The sequence below is a fragment of the Cygnus atratus genome, chromosome 6 (assembly GCF_013377495.2).
Source record: "Cygnus atratus isolate AKBS03 ecotype Queensland, Australia chromosome 6, CAtr_DNAZoo_HiC_assembly, whole genome shotgun sequence".
Taxonomy (NCBI): domain Eukaryota; kingdom Metazoa; phylum Chordata; class Aves; order Anseriformes; family Anatidae; genus Cygnus; species Cygnus atratus.
In genome coordinates, this window is record NC_066367.1 from 13,427,752 (window position 1) to 13,453,118 (window position 25,367).

General features: G+C 39.7%; 1 protein-coding gene across 9 annotated transcripts in view; it reads left to right on the top strand.

Moving 5' to 3' along the window:
- INO80D (INO80 complex subunit D) overlaps positions 1-25,367 on the top strand; it is a 51,071-nt gene that overhangs the window by 16,873 nt on the left and 8,831 nt on the right. For 3 of the 9 annotated variants that reach the window (XM_035536862.2, XM_050711555.1, XM_050711552.1), the window contains exons 6-13: positions 2,936-3,044; positions 8,406-8,630; positions 10,672-10,781; positions 12,203-12,336; positions 13,713-13,930; positions 14,328-14,485; positions 15,461-16,653; positions 17,133-23,476. In XM_035536862.2, the coding sequence (XP_035392755.1) occupies positions 2,936-3,044; positions 8,406-8,630; positions 10,672-10,781; positions 12,203-12,336; positions 13,713-13,930; positions 14,328-14,485; positions 15,461-16,629 (2,123 nt within the window). In that variant the 3' untranslated portion in view covers positions 16,630-16,653; positions 17,133-23,476. Of the gene's footprint in view, positions 1-2,935; positions 3,045-8,405; positions 8,631-10,671; positions 10,782-12,202; positions 12,337-13,712; positions 13,931-14,327; positions 14,486-15,460; positions 23,478-25,367 lie in introns of those variants that run through there. The other 6 variants (XM_035536864.2, XM_050711553.1, XM_050711554.1 and 3 more) reach the window with 3 other exon arrangements.

Genomic DNA, 25,367 nt, shown 5'->3' on the forward strand with positions numbered 1-25,367 from the left:
AGGTATAGAAGAACATTGCTTGATGACATAGGCACTGTATGGACAGTTTGCAACTGCAGTAGTAAAGGTGTATTGCAAACTGTACCTCCATGAGTGGACAAGGTTAGATTGAATGTTAAATATATGACAAGTGCAGATTACAAAATAAGTGCAAGTTAAAGTTTGGAGATTGGCCCATCATTCTGTGCAGATCTAAATTTCTGGTTAACGTGGCTAGGAAAATTGGAGCACAAGAGTTTTTCTTGACTGGGCCTGTTCATATGTGGAACTTGACTAACAAAAGCCCAAGGCTGTCTTTGTGCCAGGCAGGAAAGCAGTGCCATTATACAGGTAATTAGAGAGGTGGAGACTTGTCTGCATATCAGTGCAGAAATAGTCTCCTCCTTCCTTATTATCTAGAAACCATGCTAATCAATTGCTGCTTGCAAAAATGTAAGTGGAAATAGCCAACCTGCTGCTATGGCTGTAGTGCTCTATGAAGCTTCTAAAAAGGCAGCAGACCTTAGGGCTTATTTGTCTGATTATGAATGCAGACTTAGGTACATCTAGCAGTCCTTGCATCTCCCTCACTCTCCAAAGTTACCATACTTTTCTGCTTAGTTTTAGATTGTATTTTCCAAACAAGTTAAATGCTGATAGGAAAAAGGGAAATAGAGGTCAGTGTGTGATATTAGAGCAGGAATGCCATTTATGATGCGTTTGTGGGTGTTGATATATTTTTTTTAAGACTTCAAAAAATTGGAAGTACTTCATATAATATCTTATTTCATTGCAAACATCTGTAATTTTTGCCATTTCAATCAACCTTTTTTTAATTTGCAGTTAAGATCTGCACTTTGGCACTCACGGGATAGCTTGACTATTTGTTTAGAAGATAATTAGCATCCCATAGCATTCTCTAAAGGACATTGTTCTTCAGAAATCCTGTTTGATGGTCCTCTGTGTAATGCAGGTCTTCTGCGGAATGGCAACTCTAGAGGCACTTTCAAGTGTTACAGACCCAAATAGCTTAAAAAGTGACCTGTGTCTTGAGAAAGATCACTTTCTGTGTTTAATGTTTTACATTCTCAAGTGATGTTTGCACTGAAGGGAATATGTTTTCCAAAAAAAAAAAAAGAGGCTTACTAGAAAAATGGATTAGACCTAAAAATGTAGAGTTATGCAAATACCATGCTACAATAAATGTGAAAATGAATATATACACTTGGAACACTTCGTATCTGGCAAAGTAACAGAATTCATGTATTAAACAAGGCAGACCAGGAAAATGTATGTGTTACTTCTTCACAATATGCCTTAATATTAAAGAGTAGTTAGGCAGTTCAGAAAATTTTAGGATTTGTTTAATGATAGAGTAGCACTAGAGATGGCTGCACAGAATCTTTAAAGAGATGCACTCAGTTTTATGTGTACGTTCTATTAGAGGCATGTTACTGGATATTAATGTAGCTCCAGTCCTCAGTGTAAGTATTGCTGAGTCTGGATTAGATTTTATTCCTTCATTTCTGCAGTGCCCATTGGAAGCAAAAGAACCCAATCTCTGATTTTTGTTTTTAAACTTTGGGTAAATGATTTATTACATGGTATCTATTGTGCGCAGTCTTTATCCACTGATGAAGTTTTTTTCCCTCCCTTTATGGATGGGGGTAGAGTAGAAAACATTTAAGTTGCTAGTATAATTCTAGCATTTTATCAAATGTGTTGAAATAATTTAGTTCATATGCATATCTTAAAAATAATTTAAAAAAAAAGAACTAAGAAGGTATTTTCAGGATGCTGATATTACTGCAAAATAGGGTTTCTGATATTTCTGATTAGTGTTAGTGTTGCTTCTAAATGTCTAAATGTTGGAGGGGCTCCTGATGATTGTATTGCAAATGTGTATGTATGTCTCTAACTTGGAAAGTAGGCAACCAAGTACTGATGTGTTTCCCAAACTGAAAGCGTCTGACTTCAGAATCATCTCAGATATAGTTGTTTGGTTTATTTTCAGCAAAAATTCTTCTTAATTCTGTCCAACTTGCTGCTCCGTTTTAAAGGAGCACACAAGGAAGTGAAAAAGCAATAACGATGGCTTGTAAAAGTGGCTACAGGATTTTTATCCCACCAACGGCAAGAGATTGCCAAGAGTATCATTGGATGTGGGGGAGAGAGAGTAGGAAAAAATGTAAAAGATGATGCTTCAGCTAAAATTTTTCACCTGAGAACTTAACAGGAAAGCCAGAAACAGAGTCCAGTTAGTTTGTCTAACAGAGGTTGCTGGTGCATACAATGAGTGGATCCTACTGTATCATCATTAAGCAAAAGCATGCTGCTCTATAAAAGTGCCTGAGTGTTCACATACCTTTATAGTTCTCTTTTCCTGCTAATATATGCATTTGCAGGCAATTACAAAGACTGAGCAGAGGAATGTCCTGCGTAGCTCCTTATCTCTCTCTGTCCATGCTGCTGTCTTACAGTTTTCCTATTCTCTGCGTGTTTTGGCACAGAGCAGTGGTCAGAATATAAACAGAAACGGAACTGACCTATTTAGATCATATAGCGTTAAAAATTACCAGGCAGTCAGTTCTTTGTGGCAGGGACTTCTCTTACCTCATCTCTAAAGATTTCATGTGCTTGGTACAGAAGCTGTAATATTTTCTGTAGGTAAGAAAGCTAGTGATTTTGCTTTCACTGCTTATGGATAAAAAGGCCAATAAGAATTTTAAATGGAAGACTCAAATTTGGAAAAAAAAAATCAGTGCATGCTATTTGCATACCACAATGAAGCTGCTACAATAACTTTCCAGTGTAATTGACAAAGTTATATATTTAATCAAGCATAATTTTGATTGCATCTATGCTACACGTTTGTCCTTTGTGCCGTGGGTTGCTCAGAGAGTTGTGTGAGGTGGATACACTTTTCACCCAGCTTTCATGTTTTCAATTCTCTTAGGGCTGGATTGGTCTGAAGACAGTGGAGAGGAGTTCGAGGATTCAGAGCAAGCCTCCCCTTACCAGGTCGCGTGGTCTATCCGAGAAAGCCTCGGCTATGAAAGACATGAGTGAGTATGATTCTTCAGTATTCATGTTGGCCTTGATGCAGTAAATCATGTAAATGTGAGCTTTACTTTATGTGGAGGCACTGGACCCTAAGCACTTGTTTAAGTGCTTTGCTGAAACAAAGGATTGTTTGAATCATTTGTTTGTAAGAGCTGCAAAACAGCTTTCTACCTTGTTTGTAAGACCTACAAAACAGCTTTCCACCTTCAGTCCCAGCTTTCACCTAACTTAGAGACCTTTATGCAGTCTGCTATTAGAAGGATATACCAGGAAAGAATTTCAAGGTTATTTGCCTAAATTTAATTGAGTTTAGTGAAGTTTATTCATGAACTTGTGTGCCTTGCTGAGTAGAGATATTTCCTGAATTGTAACCAAGTGGAGGGAGTTGTGTGTGGTTTGTAGTAAACCTGCTGCATTTTACTTATTACTCCTTATGGTAATTGCATAGGATATTTGCTTTAATGTGTCTTTTTAAAGGGCATAGTATTTCTTTCATTAATTAAAAAGTGCTGAATAAACCTTTGTCATATAGTTTGGAGCACTGCGAGGAAGTGATGTGACTGAAGGGATAAACAGAGCAGGTATTAGCAGCTGATGTGGAAAGGTTTGCAGTGTTGTAATTATTCTGATAAACCATGAGTCTGGACTTACACCAGGATATGATAATTCATATCTCTATTAATGTAAATTGTAAGGTGCAAAGTTAAAGCAAAGCATCCCAAGCATGGTATTGTAAAGAAACTGGTAACAAAAGGTAATTGGGGTCTCAGTAAGGTTTGACTGTCGTTTCTATAACAGGGTTCTCTTTCACTGTGTAAATGGACTTTCTGATACTACAGCTCTCTTCCATTTGTTGAATCTTTAAATATCACAGTTAAGTAACATTTAACATCATTATTCTCATGATTAACTGGAAATCCTGAAACTCACCAGAACTTATAACCATCTCTAAAGGTTGTCCACAAGGTGAACAAGAGAGCTGTATCTCAGTTAACAAGACAGGTACCAAGATAGTAAGTACTGAGAGCCTTTAGTGAATCAAAGCTTAGTAGCAGGGTGTAGATTTTTACTTTCCTTTTTTAAAAGAAAGGATTTCTGCAGTTATGAAAAACCACTGGTTTTAGGGAATCAGTAGTCAGAGAGTGAACTTCCACAAATATTATTTTTACTTAAAAGGTAGCTTTTGAACCAAAATGTTTTGGGAAAATACGAACAAACTTTCAGTTCATCTTTTAAATCACAGATAATTTTCAAAGCAGATATATCTATCAACTGACTCCCTTACACTCTTTTCTCTTTGACATTTGATCTGGTTCTTCCATAGATCCCTCTTTTTTCATCAACTTCTAAAGGTCGTCTGTGTGTGTTTTGTCTTCTGTTTGTCTTAACTTCCTTTGAATTCTTCCTCGTTTTCACATACTGATACCTTGTCTTGACATTTTCTGTTCCATTCTAGCATTTTATGCACTTCAATTAAACACTTTATTAACTGATCACGATGGATATATTTTTGTATAGTACCAGCTGCTTTTGTACTTCAATCAGTCTGCCCAGTATTAGCTCTTCAGCAGCTTTCTAATTTTGTTTATGAATAAACACAGACATGTTCACTTGACACCAGCCTTTTAAAACTTTTATTTCTATTCTACAAGCTTCTGTAGAGGATGTTATTACCTGAAATATTTTACTTCAACATTTTTGCACTATAGTCTGTCTGCTGCTGAAGATGAATTAGTTCAAACTATTTCTTTGGATACTTGCTGACTGTTTTCCATAGCAAAGCTGGTTAAAAGATAGTTGTTTTTTCCTTTGTGTCTGCTCTTGCGGTCCTTTTCCATTTGACTCCGCGGAAGATAGCAGGAGGAATGCTTCTCAGAGCAGATTAGAAGAAGAAAGCGAACAGCTCATTTCTGCATTATCGGACAGCTTGTTTTCAGCATTTCTGGTTGGGTGATAATGGGCAGAATCCTCTGACTTCTTGTTGGACTTCTTATACGATACTGTAGTGGCTCCTAAACTCTCAGAAAATCACCAGATTGGTTTAAAATTAATGTTTAAACAAACAGCAATACCTTTTGAGTATGCTTGCCTTCTGGCCCTTTTAATCTATAAAAGTCATACTGTTTTCATCATCTGTGGAAACACAGGCCAAACGTTTGCTTTCGTTATTCTTTCCTCCAATATTTTATTTTTTAAAAAGGGTTCCATTGGAGGCAGGGCTCCACGTGGCAGCACTTGGAGGCACGTGCGGGTGTTTCAGTGGGAGCGACAGTGTGGGGCTGGCCGCAGGCAGTGGGCTGGCGGGGACGCTGGCATCGGTGAGGGAATGAGACTTGTTCCCTGCAGCCAGAGAGGAGGGTGCCCCCCAGGTGATTCCAGCACTGGGTCTTGTAGCTTAGAAAGTACTGGAAAACAAACAGCTTTAAAGGAAAGCCTGCTCTAGTGCTCCCCTGATGGCGCTGTCGCCGTGCCCGCCTGCTCGCTCTACCCTTTTGCTAAGTTGTGCCGCCTTTGTTTTCTTCGTGAAATCAGCAAGAATTCCCTTGATGTTTACGCACGACAGCCTTAAAGGGACGGGTTGTGAAGGAGCTTTTTGGATTATTTATCAGATCATTTGCATGCATTTTCAGTTTTTTTTTAAAAAATGAAATGCCACACGTTAAACTGTACTTCAAAAATTATATATGCACCTTAAGAGAATAGGCTAAATAGAAGTTGGTAAACTTGTTTATAAACAGACAGCAGTAAAAAGTATCTTTCGGTTTCAATACTCACCTAGGATTTAAAAAAAAAAAAAAAAAAAGTGTCGTGCTATTTTTAGGTCTCTGTGAACCTGCAAATAAATATGTTTTGGTTAACCTAACTGGCCTGGAAACAAAATTCAGAATAGGTTTTTAGAAGCTGTTAGCCTTGAAATAAATCATTGTTTGTTGCAAGCATGACTTTTTTTCTGTCTTGTATATATATCTTAATCTTGCTTTTTAAAATGATCTCATAAATTTCAGTTCAAAATGCATTAAAATACCGTGACTTCTGTCTATTTCAATGGGAGTCAGGTCAGAGATCTCAAATTTACATTAAAAAACACTTTTCCCTGAAAAAAGGAAACACTTTTTTCCTAAGGAACATTCCTTTCTTAATTACAAATTAACTTTTATAACCATATTTTAAATTAATATGTCTGCAAAGTTCTTTAAGTAATTTGTCCTATAGCAGATAGCAAAACGTTTAAGACCCTAGACCTACCTACCTATGTGTAACTGACCCCATCCATATTTTTGCTTCCTTTTAATACATTAAAAGAAGGAAAATCTTTATTAAATAGTACATAATTTAACTTTTCTAATCAGGCTGTGGGTGTTTTTTCTTTTTTTTTTTTCCCAGTAGGTATTATTTCCTAAGAGAGCTTAATAGTGTATTTTCTTTTCTTCTTCAATATTTTAAATATTGCATACATTAAATACTTTTAACAGGTTATGTTTACTGCTTAGCATTTTATTCCAGAGGTTAATTACTTGCAATTTACGTTTCTTGAAAATAATCTGTAATCTGTTTTAACAGGCAAAATACATCGTATGGTTGGCTTTACATAAAACTTTTAAAAATGTGTGTTTATGCCCAGGCAGTGTTTGCTCACGTGGAGTTTTTGTGGGCAGTCTTTGTGAAGACGGATGCCTTTTTTAAATCGTCTCTTAAATTTAGCCTGCATGTGTATGGAATAAGATTTTCCACAAAGGAAAGTAGGTCTTAGTCATATTGCCTTTCAGGGACAGCTGTTTTGCCTGCTTTTCTGGATCTTAGTTTATTTACTAAATATCGCAGCTGGTATTTTGCATCCTTCTGCTATCAGCCAGTTGTGGTCTGCCTTGCCATGTGCAGGTTTGGATGTCAGTTCACTCAGTCACACCAGCCAAGCCCTGCAGTATGAACCTTATGAGGATTGGATTTGTTTCGTTTGTTTGGATTTGTTTTCTCGCCCCTGCCCTTCCGTTGTTTTACAGGTGGGAAAGTTAGCAAAACGTTCCTCATTTCTATAAGGAAAAACTTAAAGGAAAGCTGAACAAAGTCTGCCTCGCTTAGCCTCAGCTCACTCTGTTGCTCTGGGAACAAGAGCATCCTTCTGCAAACGAGCGCTTGGTGTGTAGGACTGCTTGGCAGCTTCAGGGACCCTATTGTTTTAACAAGTCCCGGTGATAATTTCGTTCTTTTTGGTGATATTTTTTTTTACAAACATGTTGACATGGTTTTGATAGCCTTGTTGGTATGTGCCTGGACATTCAGAAAGCCAAGATAAATGGGAGAAGGCTTTCTGAAGCAAACAAAGAGTGGGATCAGTCCTCCTTCTGATCATTGCTTAGCACTGGTCTGATTTTTTCCTCAGTGACTTTGGAATTAAACATTAATTTCTTCTCTGTGGCTGTAGGATAACTCAAGTTTAACCTTGGAGCAAGGGGGAAGCTGCATCAATTGTCTTAAAATCACCTTAGAAAGTAATCACTGGTACTTAAATCACTCTCCCCCCACTTCTTTTTTTTTTTTTTTTTTTTTTTTTAAACTGTCTCAGAAACAGTTTGGTGGAATTATGGGGACTTTGGTCCCATGTGGGTGTTGTCCCCTACATCATTTTTGCAGTTGACTGTGACGGGACTGGGATATCAGTCCAGGTTCATTTGACTATGAAAGTTTCAGGGTTGAGTTTGGATGATAAAAATCAAGAGATGCTTTCTGAACACTTCTTAAGAAGAAGGCTGAAATAACTCCATTACAGCTGTGGGCATGTCATTGGTATATATCTAGTGCAAGAGGGAGTGAGTGTGTAGAGCCTCATGCTGGCTGGCTGTATGAGTGTATTTTGGTTTAGAAAGGAAAACACTGCCTGGCAAAGTAAGAGGAATTGGAAAAGGTGAAGGTCAGCAGTTTTGGTACTTGTTAGAATTTGACTATCTTCTCCACATGACCTTTCTTCAATAAATTTCCGCTACATAGTTCCCCACCCTTGTCTTCTCCATTAATTGCACTTTGATTTAAGAGTTTGTCTCATTTGCTGAGACATTTACAGTAAATAAAGGTTAACAGTATAGATTTTTTTTTTTGAACAGCAGGCTCCAGACATTTAAATGTGTCAGACTTGATGATAAATTGATGTAATCTCTAATAATGACATACTAAGAAGGGTAAGTACCTTTAGAATTCAAAAAGGATCTTATTCTTACCCTTTCTAGAGCATCCCTGCCTGATACCAGCCTTTGTATGTCTGTGGGACTAGAAGATGGACACCAACTTAAAGTTCTATTAAACTGACAAATCTACTTCCTTAAAAAAATATGCTTAAAGCCCATTTGTTTTTATTTTCCCTCCTCTAGGTCCGATGATGACAATGCAGATGACAGGAGTTCCAGGGTGACCAGACTTTGCACTTACTTTCAGCAGAAATACAAGCACCTCTGCCGCCTGGAGCGGGCAGAATCCCGTCAGAAGAAATGCCGGCACACACTCCGGAAAGCCTTGCTGCAGGCGGCCAGCAGAGAGCCGGAGCGTGCTGGGCAACTGATACAAGAGCTCCGGAGAGCAGCCTGTGCTCGTACCAGGTTAGACCTTCCTGTGCAACTGCAGTAACCCAGGGTCAGGGCAGGGTGAAGATGGGAAGAGTATCTAGCAGCTACAGCTGAAATGCTGAACTGTGAAACTGGTAGGCATGCACAAGGCAGAACAGCCATGGCATATAAATGTGTGCCTGCAGGGTAAAATAAACGTGACATACAGTATTTTCCATGCAGACAGGCATTTTTCAGCTTTTTGTTCTAAAATGTGGATCATTTGTTCAGTTGTAGCTGGGCCTGACTTGTGAAATGTCATGAGAGAAGTTAGTGGCCCGCGAAAATTTGTTGTTGTTAGTTAATCTATGTATTTTGGCTAGCTACAAATATCTGGTACTTTAATAAGTCCAGTTCTTTAGAGCGTGACCGGTCTGGTTCTTTAGTTCCCTGCTTCAATAGATTTCTTTTTTCAGACAGCATTGTTTTTTTGTGTTTGTTTTTGTTTTTTATAAAGTCAATATCTCCTATTAATTCTCTTCCCAGCAAATCAAACTTAAGCTGATGGTTTTTGTTAGATTTAACTCAATCTAACATTAAATGAAACTCGGCAACAAAATAAATATCTTCTGACAACTCCGAAGGTTACCTTCTGTGGGAATTCTTTCTAGATAATGTCAACATCCCTCCAGCTCTCGGCATACTGAGAGTTGGTTGATTCATATGTGTACAGAGACAGAGTAAGTCTGAACTCTGGTGTTATGTCTTGGGTGCCAGCAGTTTCCTTTGTTTTTCTGGTTTTGCTTTACAGAGTATGTGACTATGGGGGTGGGGAGAGCTGACATGAGAGGCAGGCAGGGTGCTGAGAGTATATTCTGATCATGGGATGCTCTCGTTCCTGAACAGTGGGCTGTAGTTTGTGGCAGGTGGAGGGTTTATTGCTGGGGAAGTGGAGTGATGCTGGGAGAGCTGCTCAGAGGTGTACTGTAGAGGTACATGACTAGTTTATGAAGATGCATAAAAGTTTCCAAACTTAAACTACAGTAAAAACCTTGCCATAACTGACAACGCTTGCTGGGTTTTTCATTATTAAGGCCTTTTATTGCACAAAAGATTAAATTGTTCTGGGTAGGCTAGCAAAGCCAGGTATGTCTGTCATCACTGCTCTGGTTGAATTAAGTAACCACAGTCTTTTCAGTTATGAAATGTTTCACAGGGGTAATATTGCTAACTAAAACTTTGCTCAGTCAAAGTGCAGTTGATGACGGTAAAGGCTGAATGAAAACAGTCAGGCTACAGACAGCTTTTTGTCAACCTAGAAAACAGCGTGTACAGAGGTGAAATTCAGCCCTGGAACCGCCAGCTTTATCTACATGAAGGTGACAAATGCCTTGAGAGCAGGCTAACACCAAGCGAGCTGTGTAACGCTTGCAGTACTCATCCACACTGCTGCCTGGTCGCCTGCTTGCAGTTCAGGCTCAAAGCACTGAGGCTGTGCTGAAGAAACGCTCAGCTCCGGGCACCTGCTGGTGGATTGGGCTGTAGCACATTGATGGAGGAGAGCTTTTACCCATGTTGAGCACACTCAGGCTCTGCCACTCCAGAGCTCAGTCTAAGTTTGTCTGAGCACGTGCTTGCATGTAAGCTCTGGGGATGCTCGGCATGTTTTGATTTATGAACAGGCTTGAAAGTGCACTCGACTGCCTGTGCGGGCATACCCAATACATCGTATTCTGAAGGTTGACCTCATTTTAAGGGTCGCCTGTGGTGACACTCACCTACTGCTGTTCTGGGCTCTGTTGCAGGGTATAGTAGTATTTACATGGTAGCAGCACATAGCACCTCTCATTACAATTAATGCCCCATGAAATAAACAACAATCCCGTTAACTGCATCATACCCTCACCTGTCATTGACATCTATTCTGTATCCCTGTTCAGAGTGTGGTAGTAGTGTGCACCCATCTGGATCATGACATACACACACGTGTGCTGTAAGTTTCATTCTACTGTGCCACAGTCAGTGGAATAGTCATGCTAAATTACCATCTGAGGCTGCATATTTGACTTCAAACTCTTTTATGCTTTTGTTTCAGCACAAGCCAAGCGAGGCAGAGAGATGCAGAACCGACAACCTGTAGTGGGACTTCGAAGGGAGAACAGTGCACTAACAAGGCCCTTCCATTCACCAGGCATTGTTTTCAGCGTATCCTCTTAACTAAGTTTGAGAGTTGTATTCAGGGGTGGAATCAGTCCTGTCCTATGCATGAAGCCCACAGAAAGGAGGAGGCACACTAGATATGAGGTTTGAGTCTGAAGGCTATAAACAGGCTTGCCTCTGACCTGGAATACTTAAGAATTCTGCAGACTTTGTCTTTTTATAGATGAATACTTGTTGGAGGTTTTTGTTGTAGTAATTCCTTTTGTTTGGTGTTTTTGTTTTTGGTATTTTAAGTGACTAGTGCTTATCTGTTCCAGTTGCCATCAGATAGCAGCACCTTTTCAGTTTTTAGGTTACAAATGCCTTGTTTTTCTTGGTTGATTTTTGCAGGTCTTAAAAAAAAAAAAGTTGTCTGCAGAATAGTTCAAAAACCTCTCTGAGAGAGTATCATGGTGTGCAGCTGTGTTGGGGATTTTCCTTGTGATTTAGAATTTTATTTTATTTTATTTCTAAGGTCAAGAGGTCTTGTTTGTGGGTGTATGTAGTGTAGAGAAGTCAAGAATACTCAATTTTGCATTCATTCCCATTTTGTTCCCTCTGCACTTTCTTCACTAAGAAGAAATTTCCAATTTCCTCTCCTAAAATTAGGAAGCTTTTGGTTCTGGCCCTCCTGTCAAAGTCTGCAATCCAGACTGCCTTCTCCAGGCATTTTCCATTTTCTTTGTCCTTTCTTTTTTGCATTTTAACATCTTAACATTTTCTGAACATACATAGTGATGTTGAGGTTAGAATCAGTCTGAGAACTGTTCCAAGGTGGAAAGAATACTTCTAATGTTTGAAAAAACACAATGAAATATCTGTTTGATTTGCTTTAAGACTAGAAACATTTTTATTCCTGCAGGGGATTTTTCTGAAGGAAATCTCAGCGAGCTTACATTTAGATTTACTTGACCTTTCTGTCTGATTGCACATCTTTTTTCAGAGTAGCAGGAAGAATCTTGAAACTTCTTTGTCTGTGCTCTAAAGATAAATGCCAAGAATGTACCTCAAAAGATTGAATTAAGAAATAGTCTTTCTTTAATGTTTCAGTAAGGATTGTCATTAGTCTGTAAGGAAATAGTCCTGTTGACTACACTGCTTCAACTGGTACTATTGATCTATTGATTAAGACTCCAGGAAAAGGCTTCTTTTTGCTAAGAACTCATTAGTGAAATAGCTGCTTCCATAAAACTATCACAATATATAATAAAATCATTAGAGATTCTGCATGAATGCAGTTTTTCACTTTAAAAGTTGGGTTTGAGCCTTACCTAGCTTTGAACTTGAATAACAAAGTTAAGATACTCATTAAAAATAGCATCTATGGACAGATAGAGTTGAAGGCTCTGATCTTTATCAGATTGATAAATCAAAGGGCGTTTCTCCATCATTGCCTTGTGTGTTATTCCTGATGCAGAAATGCACAGATATCTTATTGAACCGTTCTCAGCAGCTCTTCTCAAGTTGCACAGCCAAGTTTGCAGATGGTCAACAGTGCTCTGTGCCAGTTTTTGACATTACACATCAGACACCTCTGTGTGAAGAACATGCCAAAAAAATGGTAAGAACAAAACCAAAAATGTAATTATTTCTTTGTATAGGGTGAACTCTCGCCTGACAGACAGCAAGTTTACAAACTTAGGAGTTCATTCCCTTTTATTTTCTTAACAGGATAAGACATTCCCAATTAGCGTAAAGTATGCTGTAAAAATCTTTTATATACTTTTGATTATATAATGAAGTCCACATGAGAATATCCTTCACTGAAAGACATTTGACTCCTCTCCTGAATCAAGAAATAAGAAATCTTTGTGAGAGATCCTGTGGTCATTTAATGTGGACTAATTCCTGGCTCTTGGATCTGAATGTAGCATGAGTGTGTTATGGTCAGAGCACTACTTCTCAAACAACATTACTACACAGGGCCCGAAATATTTTCTAGAGGAAATGTAGTTAACAATTACAAGAATAAAGATAATGGTTTTGCTTCTTCATTTACCTTTTGGTGACTAGAAAAGTTTTCTTTGATCCCCTTCAGGGGTCTGTGCATTCCAGAGGAAAAGCAGTGGCCTACAACAAGTTGAGAGAATACACAAATTAAGATGATGTCCTCTACTCACCTTTTATGCTCTCAGTCTTCCTGAACAAAATTTTTCAGATAATTCACACACTCACTACTGTCTTGCCTTTTCTTCAAGGCAGTAGGCATAAAACTGCCCTTTTCATTTGTTCTATTTTTGGATTGCATTTTTTTTGTTGTTGTTGTTGATGGTTTTTGTCCCCTAATCTCCAATAATAGTGAATTATTGAGTTTTCTGGGTTAAAATGTGAGGGCTTCTGCTGCACAAAAAGGTTTGTGTGGGCTGGTTCCCCCTCTCCCAGGCAATCTTTGTGTCTCTCAAGACTTACTTCTGCAGCAGATAAAATCCTCTGCCATTCCCAGTATAATGGCAACTGTAAATTAATGTTGTTTTGTTTCATTTTGTAATTGGCCAGTGGGTTGCTCTTCAAAAGAAATGAGGCTTCAGTTGCTCACCCGCACCCTTTACAAGTCCCTAGCCCTAGTGTGGTGTCCCTCTTTTATGGCAGTGGGTGCTTGAGGATGGTGGCTTCAGCTGCTACACACTAACCCCATTATTGTCACCTCACCACAGGAATGCTCCCAAAGGTTACAGTTTTTGCTCTATTTGGTTAGGGTTTGCTATGATGATTTTGTTAAGTGACATTACACACTATTTACCATACCTCATGTTTTGGTCTATGTGATTTTTGCCATTGGGATCAGTGAGGAAGGAAACAGTTTATTTTGTGTATCTTGCCTGGGTTTAACTGAGCAATCTCTCTTGCATTATGTGTAAATGTATGTGGAATGACCGGGGCAAGGAAGGTAATATTTGTTCTTAATTTTCTCCCGTTGCTATTGTTTTATTCCCAAAGGACAATTTCTTGAGAGGGGACAGCTCCCGTAAAGTTCAGCACCAGCAGCAGAGGAAACCCAGGAAAAAAACAAAGCCACCTGCACTTACCAAAAAACATAAGAAGAAGAGAAGGCGAGGCCCACGCCGGCCCCAGAAACCTATTCCTCCTGCAGTGCCCCAAGGGAACCTCACCATGCCTGCCAGTGTCTCACTGCCAGTAGAGATGCCCCACATACGGTCAGTGGCAGCCCTGCCCCACTCTGCTCACTGTTAGCTCGAACGCTGTAAAGGAGCTTAGAAAGGTGTGATGTTGCTGTGCTGATCAACATCTGGAGCAGTGAGATGCTTCAGGACTAGAAACTACATCTCCATGTGACTGTTGAAAAAACCTTAGAGTGGGTAATTTTAGATCTGAACAAATGTTAAATTTGATGGATGAAGTACCTTGCTTCTAATGTCACATCTTGTGTATTTAATTGGTAGACTGTGTAAACTTCCTAAAAGCATTTTTTTCTGGATGTTTTTTTTTTTTAATTATGTGGGGAAACATCTGTTATAGTTGGCTATGCATTCATAGTTTTCATTTGGAGGAATCAAAGTTGAAAACCAAGGACTAATGATACTTTCTGTACAGGAGCCCCTCCACCCCAGAGCTGAGTGCCGATGAGCTGCCTGATGATATCGCCAATGAAATTACAGACATTCCACATGACTTGGAATTGAATCAGGAGGACTTCTCTGATGTCCTGCCACGGCTGCCTGATGACTTGCAAGATTTTGATTTCTTTGAAGGTACCATTTTATTTTACTTTATTCTATACTAGTGTGAACACAGTCTGTGAACTGAAGAAGCAAGTATTTCTGAAACGTATGTTTTGAGGGATTGCTTGCTTTCCCAGAAAGGTAATAACTTCTAGACAAGGGAGAATGCATCTGCCTTATTGTTTGTTTGTGAGCTCTGAAATAAACCAGACTTTAAAAAGGCTGGTGTGTGTAGTTCACTGCTTGCTTTTACAATTACTGCTCTGTAAATCCTAATTGGTTTAGCTTTTTAATAATTCATTTTGCATTTTTATTGCCCGTCAGCCTTGCAGTTTAATCAAGCATATTCACAGTAATGGCATCTTTCTGCCATTGAGTGGGGCTGGAATCACAGTCAATGTTGGCCTTTTATCAAAGGAGAAGCGAGTGAAAATAAAGTCTTTAAATGCATTTTTGAAAGTAGCTTTTGATCAGAACTGTGCATGAATTCCTGGATTCTAAAGCTCAGTACCTATCACAGGTAACAAAGAAATAAGAACAGCCCAGACTTGGGGGATGTGATTTCTTTGCTCGTTTTCAGATCTGATATGACATCAGTGTGTGTTTGACTTGAAATTAATTGTACTGATTATTTTTGTACTGATTTGTACAAATTGTACTGATCGTGTACATTTGAGGCTGTGTGGTAAACAGAAGGGACTGCTGGTGTTATTGCGGCATTGATTTTTTAATCTAGTGAGTTCAGGGGGTATCTTGCACTGCAGTATGTGGAAGAGGAAGGGGAGAATTCCACAGGAGATGGAGGTGTGATTTCTAGTTTTTCTTACACTGCTTACCTAGTCAACGCTCGTGAAGGAAACTTTCTCTGTACTGCAAAGCCATTCTGGAAGCTTATCATACACTGCGGCTCTGTACTGAGCTGTCTTCACCTTTGCATCCTTAGAGTACCAGTGTTGGGCTTACCTGAGATGAGTTTTCTAATTTCTGGTTTCTCTGTTTCTGCAGGTAAAAATGGAGATCTCCTTCCGACTACAGAAGAGGCTGAAGAACTGGAACGGGCCCTACAGGCTGTAACTTCTCTTGAGTGCCTGAGTACCATTGGAGTACTTACACAGACAGATGGTGTGCCAGTTCAGGAGCTGTCAGATAGAGGGATAGGGGTGTTCTCTACAGGTGCTGGAGCTCCAGGAATGCAGTCCTTGAGTCGAGAGGTTAACACGGATCTGGGGGAGCTGTTGAATGGGCGTATAGTACATGATAATTTCTCCGGTCTGGAGCTGGATGAGAACTTGCTCCGTTCTGCTACCTTGTCCAACCCACCTACGCCCCTGGCAGGGCAGATCCAGGGGCAATTCTCAGCCCCAGCCAACGTCGGCCTTACTTCTGCCACTCTGATAAGCCAGAGTGGCCTTGGGGAGAGAGCCTTCCCAGGACAGTTTCATGGACTTCATGATGGCAGCCATGCCTCCCAGAGGCCCCACCCTGCCCAGCTGCTGAGCAAGGCAGATGACCTGATCACCTCACGACAGCAATACAGCAGTGACCATTCACACTCCTCACCCCATGGAAGCCATTATGATAGTGAGCATGTGCCGTCTCCCTACAGTGACCATATCACATCCCCTCACACCACATCCTTTCCTGGTGATAACTTGGCAGCTACCTTCTCAGCAGAGATGCCCATGATGGCACAGCACTTGCTCCCAACTCAGCTGGATGTGCCACTTAGCGGGGTGGTCAACCCCAGAACTCACTGGGGAAATCTTCCTGTCAATCTTGGGGACCCCTCTCCGTTTAGCAACCTTCTTGGTGCAGATGGACACCTCCTGTCCACCTCCCTGTCCACACCACCTACCACCTCGCACTCAGAGACCACACAGCCTGCCTTCGCCACTGTGACCCCCAACAGCTCCAGTGTGCTTCCGGGGTTACCACAGACCAGTTTCAGTGGCATGGGTCCTGCCTCCGCTGAACTCATGGCCTCCACCTCCCCTAAGCAACAGCTCCCTCAGTTCAGCGCAGCCTTTGGGCACCAGCTGAGCTCCCACAGTGGCATCCCCAAGGACCTGCAGCCCAGCCACAGCTCCATAGCTCCTCCCACGGGCTTCGCAGTGACCGGTGCCACCGCTACCAGTACCAATAACGCATCTGCGCCCTTCACCACCTCCAACTGAGCTTGTCTGCCTGGCTATGTGCAGGTAGATGGGGGACCTGTGTTTTCTATCTTTCCTTTCTCCTTCCTTCCTTTTCTTTATTTTTTCTGTCCTCTCTTTTTTTTCTTTTTTTTTTTTTTTCTTAAGAGGGGGTTAAGAAGAAAACCCCTGCTTCAGTACTGACCAGGGTTAGCCCCCTGTGAACCTTGCTGTAGCGTTCACATGTGCTTGTTATGCACCGGTGCTCATTTATTGCAAGCAGGTTCACCGTTCCCCAATAATTCCTTAAGGATACAGCACAGTTACTGGATGTAATTGATCTTAGCAGTAAGACCTAGAAATGGGAAGATACCTCAGATTACTGATGCATGTTACTGTTTCCTAGGGTTCGGATCAGTGCTTGCCATCCCATTAGCATCTGCTATAAAGTTTTCCTGTGGGCAGAAGTCTTGATTTTTATTTTTTAATTTTTGATTTTCTCTCTTTTTTTAAAAAACAAACAAAGGTTTTTTTTTTTTCCAAAGGTAGCATCTGGCATTGAAAACTTGGCTGCACACATTGATTTGAGAATGGTGCACTGAAGTCCTAAAACAAGACCATGGTTCCGGGATGAGTTTGACAGTTTCTTAAAATAGTGTCTTGACCTCCTCCGTGTGCGTGTGTGTGTTTGGGGTGCAGGGAGCAGCAGTTCCTTTTCTTTTGGTGAAGAAGTGGGAGTTATTCCCTTCCAGAACTGGTCACTGTTCTTACTGCATGCTGACTTTTGTTTTTTATGATGACGATTTTTAATTCATTGAGCAGCAAGGGGACCAATTGACTGGTTGCCCAGAAATCTGAAGGCTGATGCAAAGTTAGCCCAGGGAAAAAGAAAAAAAAAAAAAAAAGAAAACCAGAAAGATTGAAACAGAATCATGGTACAGTGAGGATTCCTGTGCAGAAATTCCCTCCCTTGCTGAATTACTGTGGCCTTGTAGCATTGATGATTTGCCTTTTCAAGTGTGGCTTTGTCCCAGACTCCTTGCCTGACAGGCTGACAGGTATTTCCCAGCTGAAACTGGAAGAATTCGGTTGGTATTCTGCCCATCCACACAAGTCTAGTTCAGACCCTTTGGTAAGTTCCAAATGGATGCATTTCTCAAATTATTGCTAGCTACTGAGACTTTCTTGGTTAGCTTTTTTTCCCCTGGGAGCCATATAGTTTTTGAGACACTTGTGGGATTTGATGCTCTGTACGTGAAGCTGAATGTATGTAAGGAACTAGCAGGTAACTATCAGTAGTCATGGCTAACCAAAAGAGAAAGCTCTAAAGCAAAAGAGGGAGATAAGAATTCCTCTTGTCTGCAGGACAGTTCTGCTTTTACTGCCTACCTGCTGAAGATAGTATTAAGACTCTTTGGTAGTAATTTCAGTTCTTAAAGAATGGAGTCCACTAGCTTTTAGATTTATTTTATTAATCCAAGGGATAACAGCAACAGAAATCCTGAGGTGTTTACTTGTATCTCTTTATCAGGAAGTGAGAAAAGAAATTTGCTTGTGACTTTATAGGGCTCAAACTTGCTACTGTACTCTGACTTGGACTGTAAAAGTAGCTTCTGTTTAATTAGTATAAGTCTGTACTCTTCTTGGTTTGTTTCTGAGATGCAGATGAGAGAGAACAGAAAAACCCACATTTCAGTCTCTGACTGTAGAAGACATTTCCTTCTACCTTACAATAAAACATCCTACCTGCATGTATTCTAGTCTAATCCAGGAAATGGAGATACCAAGCACATGTTATAGGGAGGCCTAATACATTGTTTGAGCAAGGGATCATTGAACTAAGTTTAATTAGTATAGAAATATATTTTTAGCAGTCAGACCCACACCAAAATCTCTGACCCAAACCTCTCCTTTCGTCTTGTTAAGGAATGGAGTGTAAATGGGACAGGTCTTGTCTTTTCACTATCATAGCAATCATACTATCCCATTTCTTGAAAGATCTGTCCTCCTTAAACATAAAGGAGTATGGATGATGTGTATGTCCTGTCTGAAATTGCAAGTGTATGTGGATGGAGGAAACAGAAATGATTTTGATGCTTCTGTTGTTATGAAGTCCTTATTTCATACTTGGTAAAATAGATCTTAATAATATAAGCCGAATATTTTTAAGTGGTGATTTAAATATGTTTGTAACATTTAAATGTTTTTAAATCATGTAAAAAGTTGAATTGAAGCCTATGAAATCCTGCTTGTGATTGTCCTGCTGATTGAGGAATGCCCAGTGGTATTGTGAAATGAGGCAAATCTGACAAGGCATTTATTTATTTTTGTATTATGTTCCCCACACTTTGTTCAGGAGACAACTGTTTGATTTGCAAATGATTTTCCTTGTGTCCATATACCTTCTTCAATGTGTTCTGGATGACTGGCTGAAAAAGAGTGGAGAACTAGTATACCAAATGGTTAATTCTTTAATCTGCTTGTGTATTCATGTCATTTTAGAGGATGTTAATTTCTTAAATTGGTTTCAGGACTTTGGTCTTGAAATTATTCTTGTGCCCATCAAACTCTCCAATGAAGCTGCAGCTAGTGCAGATTAATTTGCCCCACATTAGATTTCTCTTTCTTAGCAAGTGCTGGGTGGGAAGGAAGGAGAGGAGCCTGAAGTCAAGTTCTGCTTGCTCACATCGGTATAAATTTCCGAGGAGCTCTTTGGTTTAAGGTCACTGTGTGTTTGTACTGGTGTAACTCAGAACAAAATTCAGCTCCTAACCTAAGCATTGATTTAGTCAGGAAATTTTAAAAATTGTCAAAGCTACGCAGGTTCATAATTCCCATTTGAAATCAATGGCCATTATGTACCTGTATTCCTTTAAGGCAGCCTAGGATATCAACTCTCTTCCCCCACTTAGACTTCAGTTTTGTGTATCCCTAGATGTCTTTTCCCTGAAAAGTGACTACGTAACATTTTTCAGTGAGCAAACTAAGTTTGCAATAAAGCTGCACTATTAAAAATAAACTTCTGTTTGTATACATTTTAAATAGGAATCCCTCTGTCCGGTCTGATACAGAGTTCTGAAATGGGCCACCACTCTTGCCTTTTCCTGGTTCACCTCCCATTTTTTCACAGCCAACAATACAGCCTACCAAGCAGTTAGGGGTTTTGATCTTAGGTTTACAGGGTGAATCCTGCAGGTGGGCTTCTACACCAACACAACTCATTGAGTTCAGTGAATCAGCGTCTTACTGTTGGGTATGAGAGACCCAATTTGAGAGTTTGTGCAGCCAGAGATGTTTCACACCTCTTCCTCTGGGACGTACTGCAGGTCTAGTTAAGGTAGTCCTTACGGTTGCTGTTTATGTGGTTCCCTAATACAGTCCATGCTCTCTTGCAGAGGTTTTTGAATATCATCTCCTCATACAGCAATTAGCACTCTAATCACCCTTTCACCAAAGAGTCAGTGTAGCAATTTCAGTCCATTCATTTGAGATGGTCAATATCTATCTCGTCCTCTACATGTTAACCAATTGAATAAAGCTAGTTTAACTTAAAAGTTAATTTCCTTACATAAGATTTCAGTTTTAAAGAATAGAGGGGAAAAAAGAGGCCTAGAAAAAAATGCCACTAAGATTGGTTTTGGTTAATAGCAGCACCTCAATTAGTCTTTGTACAAAAGTGTAAGTACTGACAGAATGACACGTAATGGTATATGGAGGCTGGTCAGAAGCAGCCTCATGTTGGCCTGGTGTCTACGACATTGTTAGACATGCTTTGATGTGTCCTTTCACTTAGGAAGATTTCATGCCAACTTTGAGGGGAGCTGTATGTACTTTGATACCTCAAGGCTGATTTGTTCTTGGGCTTTGTAATGGCTGTGATGCAAGAAGATGGAAAAGATGCTTTGTGTTGTCCTCTCCTGCCTTCCAGTCCCCCCCAGGTTCTTGCTTAGTTCTCTTGTTGGTAGCAAGCTTCTCTGTATCTTTGGGCAGAGAAGTTAGTGAAACATTTGAGCTGATAGGTAGCACAGGTGTAGGTCTGCCTCTGGCCCTGTGGAGAAGACTGCAACAGCTAGATGTCCCACTTCACCCAGCAGGCTAGCGAATGAGGAATCATACCTCTCATTTGCAGACATTGAAAAATGCCTTGAAGGTTACAGCCTGTTAGGTGAAAATCAGAGATGGTGTCACAAATACAAATGCAAGGAAAAAGATACTAACAACCATCCATAACCAGAAAGAGAAGCCAAGGGAAGTTGCTGCTTTTTTTGAAGAGGGAGGAGCTGTTAGTTCAGAAATTTGGAAGCCCTGATGTAAGCTGTTAGGTATAGTCTGATGCAGCTGGCTCCAGGACACGGCACAGGCAAAGGGCCTGCAGCTGAACATGCAGACTAGTAGCCAAATTCACTTTGGAGCTTCATTTTGCTGTAACCACATTTAAATGCAGTCTAGAATTGAATTGGCTTGCCAGGGTCTCAAGAAGAAGTAAAATAAAGCCTGTAAAGGTGTCTTCACTGAGAAGTTGACCCTAGTGGTTAAAAACATGTGGAGTTGGTCCGCATCCAAAACTCCAGCTACTCCACCTGTTGCTGCAGCAGCATGGCTGTTGCATTTCACTGTAGGCCTCAGCAGCGCTGATGAGCACCAGCTCATCAGCAGAAGAGCCAGGTCCTGGTGTCGACTTTTTGCAGACTCTGGAGGGCAGGGACAGTGGCAGGAGGAGTTTTCAGACAGCTTAACCTACAGTAAGGTGTTTGTGTGGGTGTCTGGGCAGCTTTCCTGATGGGGTATTTCTTTTTGCTTTTATATTTTTGCCATTACATGTGAAGGGGAGTCTCCTCCTAGTGTAGGTCTTTTGCAAGGCCCTATGGTGATGGAAATACTAAATGAAGGAATAAGTTTGGGCTAATGCACCGACCATATCTTTAGGTCTTTCTGATCTGATCATACGGTTGTTCTGATCTTTTGGGTGACATTTAGTAGTGGGGTGTTGTGGGCTGCTTCTCTTATCTCCCCTCTCCCCAGTCCTTTGTTTCCTTCCCCTCTGCATTCTTCACCATTCTTTTTTTTTATTCTCCCATTCTCAGATACTTCTCCAATATAAGTAATGCCAACCGGTAAGTCTTCTGTGGCTTGGTCTTGAGCGAATGTGACTGTAAAACGAAAAGGAGGAGAGATTCCAGCAATTCATAGCACACATTTTGGGTGCTAGAACGACCTGAAATATTTCTCAGAGCAGTGAGTAAGATCTTTTTTTCATAACACAGTGAGTGATATGTCATGAATTAGATGCTGTGGTGCCACCTTGATCCCAGGAGTGCACACGTTAGCCGTGAACGTGTAGGCATTTTTAGAGGGCATCTACCTTTTCACAGATTCCTCTTGTTTTGTGAAGTGCATCAGTAGAAAATAATGAAGAAAAATTTTAGGTGATTCTTTTTAATAACCTGCATGAAGAAGTCCAACTAAAAGTAAGGACAGTTGGTGGAGAAAAAAATCTACATTTGTGTTTACTATGCTTAAACCTGGACTTCAGGTGAGGTCATGGTGATCAGAGACCTTAGTTCTATCAGCTATATTTTGTTTTTGTCTTTACAACTAGACAATAATGTTGTTGGAAAAGAAAAGTTTGGGGAAGAAAGAGGAATTGCAGAAGTGTCTTGGAACAATTTTCTCACTCATGTCTTCAGCCACTTTAAAAAAAAAAAAAAAAAAAAAAAAAAAAAAAAACAACACAAAAACAGTGACTTGGTTTTGGGAGCTTTTTCCTTTGCTGTTCTGCTACTTGTCTCATGCTTGTTTAGTTCTTTGCTTTTCCCTGTTTTATTCTGCTTCCACATACTTGTTCTCTGGCTACTTTGGAATAAGGTGACATAGTGGAAGCATGAGAGAAGACATTGGGTTTGGCTGTAGATGGACATCAGTAGTTGGAGACGTCTTTCTTTTTCCATCTCCTTAAAGTAAGTTTTCAGTCTTCCCTGGCTTACAGAATTCAGTTTGGAAGTGAACAGGATGAAATTCAGGCTTTTGACCTTAAAACTGTACATAGACGATGTAGAAAAATGCATTCTTCATACTCCTTTCCCTTGCTAGGCCCCCAAACACACAGTGAGTTATACAGAGTACATGCGTATGAACTTCATGCGCATGTTGAACTTGGTCCAGCAACGCTATTGTTTTACCCAATTTCTGTCTTTGTCAGCCGGTGCCCACTGAAGTGAACTCTGGATAGGTGGTATCCCCAGATATCCTCTGGAAAACTTTAACTTTGGTGCAGATTGCTCTAATGTAGCTGACTGCTATGTCATTTGCTTCTACTTTGGAGTGGACTGATTTACCCTGAAATGACTCTAACCTGCGTCTCAAGGCGTAGTTGGTTCCAGTGAAAACAGATTCATTCTGAAGTGACAGACAGTTCGGTTCTCATGCAGAATACCTACATCCTACCAGAAGGGGTTGAACCAGTTTCTCTGACAGTGATTACCTTCACTGTACAGTTTTGGGTATGTCTCAGGGATTCCTTGTGGAAATAAGGGCAGTTAACAAAAAAAAAAAAAAAAAGTAAATAGTTTTAAAAGTAAATAATAATTTAAGGTAGAGCGTCATCTAAGTGAGAGCACAAGAAAGAGAAATCCTTGTTCAGTTTTCTAGTCCAGTGTCTGGCTTAGGGACTCTTTCTCTTCTCGGGGCTCTCATCTCAAGTTCAACATACAGAATCTTTTCATCACGCTCAGCTTTAAACTTTTTATTTAAAGATACCCTTCCCCAATGAGCTTTCAGAATACTTATTGTAGATTTTAAGAGAAATGGTATATTAATTTATGCTATTAACATCACCTCATAAATTATAAGTTTTATACTAAAGCTGTATTGAGTGTAATGAATTATGTTGCATATGTGTTTTTAATAGCTATAAAATTATATACAAGCTTTTTTGGAAAAACAAACTAGTGAAGCACCTTTTTACACTGGATCTTTGCCGTGTCAAGGTGTACAGCTATTCTTTGCTACCTTGCAGATATCTATATCTATATCTATATATAGATATATATATATAAATAAAATAAAATGGTATCCTGTATCAACAAAGCATAGAACTCTTTTTAACCCTTATATTACTGTTCCTATAATTCTTTTTAAATTTTATTTTGAGTGTTACATTCTGCAATAATTTATCTGTGGTTTGTACCTATGATTAGAAATTTAGTTACAGGGTACATAGATCAAATTAAAAAAATCCAACTACTGTAGCTGGAAGTTGTGAACCAAGTTTGTAAGACCTTTTTTTTTTTTTTTTTTAAATGTATTTATTTCCAGTTAGCTCTGTGAGTTGGAATTTGAAAAGTCAGAACATTAGGAATCTACAGTGTCTTATTCAGGAATTTTCCCCCTCCTTTCCTCACAAAAGGAATTCCCACTGTGACTTATAAATAGAATTAGACTGCTTGTGTGCATGTATGTATTATATATACACACAAAAAATATGCATTGGGGGGGATGTATGTGCGATACGAATGTGTATATTGTATGTAGGTCATAGTTTTGTATAGAGAGAAGTAGTTGAGAGGTGATGGAATGTATTGTAGAAATGTGATTATTTAGTAGGGGGTTATTATGTCCTCACTGTTGTATAAATAACTCAAACTCTCTACTACATAATCTTCTGTTATAAGGCTAACTCTGATATCATGTCAATTCTACTGTTTTTTAAATGAGTTGCATTGAGCCCTGTTTAAAATGCCATGAAAATACCAAGTTCCCAAAGACAGCCTTTAAATAAAATAAATGGGGGAGGAAAAGGGATGGGAGAATTGAGTGTTATTTTTCAGAAGAAATTCAAATGGGAAGGTCTGTATTTGGTGGGATGGTGTGACAGAGGAATTACTTTATTTTTGCAAATTAATACCCGAATCTCCCATGGTCTGACTTAGAAAATGTGGTCAATCAGTTGTACTTGTGTTTTCAAATTAGGTTGTAAGGGGTACTGTTTATGGACTGATCTCCATTCTGTAAAAGCGTCTTGTTTTCAAAGTAGATTCTTTTCTCTCCTGAAGGTCTTTGTATGTATTGATTTTTGCCAAAAAAAAATTGCTGTTGTGGATTGCAGAGCAATATATACTTACAATCCAGGGAGTTTCACTTGTGCTGTGAAATTCTGAATTTAATTTTGGCCACTTAGCTTTTCTCATAATTGGAGAAGCAACATTTCTTTATGGGAGTTCTCACTTAAAACTGTGAGGAATCAGAAACACTCATGCTTTTGCTTACTCTTCATACTGTTCATCAGTTACAATATTTAGGCTGGAGAAAATAAAAACCTAATTGTTATTCATTCATACAGTATCACTTATAGTGATGGTGATCCTGGTGACTTTAAAATCTGTTTAGAAAAACAGAGCTTCCAATATGGCACAGACTTTTTTTTTTGAAGTTTTTTTTTTGAAGTGCATTTGCAAATTGAATGTCAATGTTTTTGTACATCCCCCTCCCTCCCAGTATGTTGGTGCCCCCAGACACAGCTCTCCCCCCTACAATTCCTTTTTTGCGCATGTGCATGTATGAGTGAACAGGCAGGGAGGTGGAAGTTGTCAGAGGCCTTCTCATCGTTTGGTGGTAATATGGGAGTCAGCAGCATAAATCTTTATGCCTTTATGGGGAAAAATAGGCCCATTTTTGTGTATACCTGTACAGAGAGAGATATCTGTATATGAGATGTTGGTAGCACTTTGCTGAATGTGGACTTGCCCTCATGATGTACAATAAATACATGTGAATGCAATCGA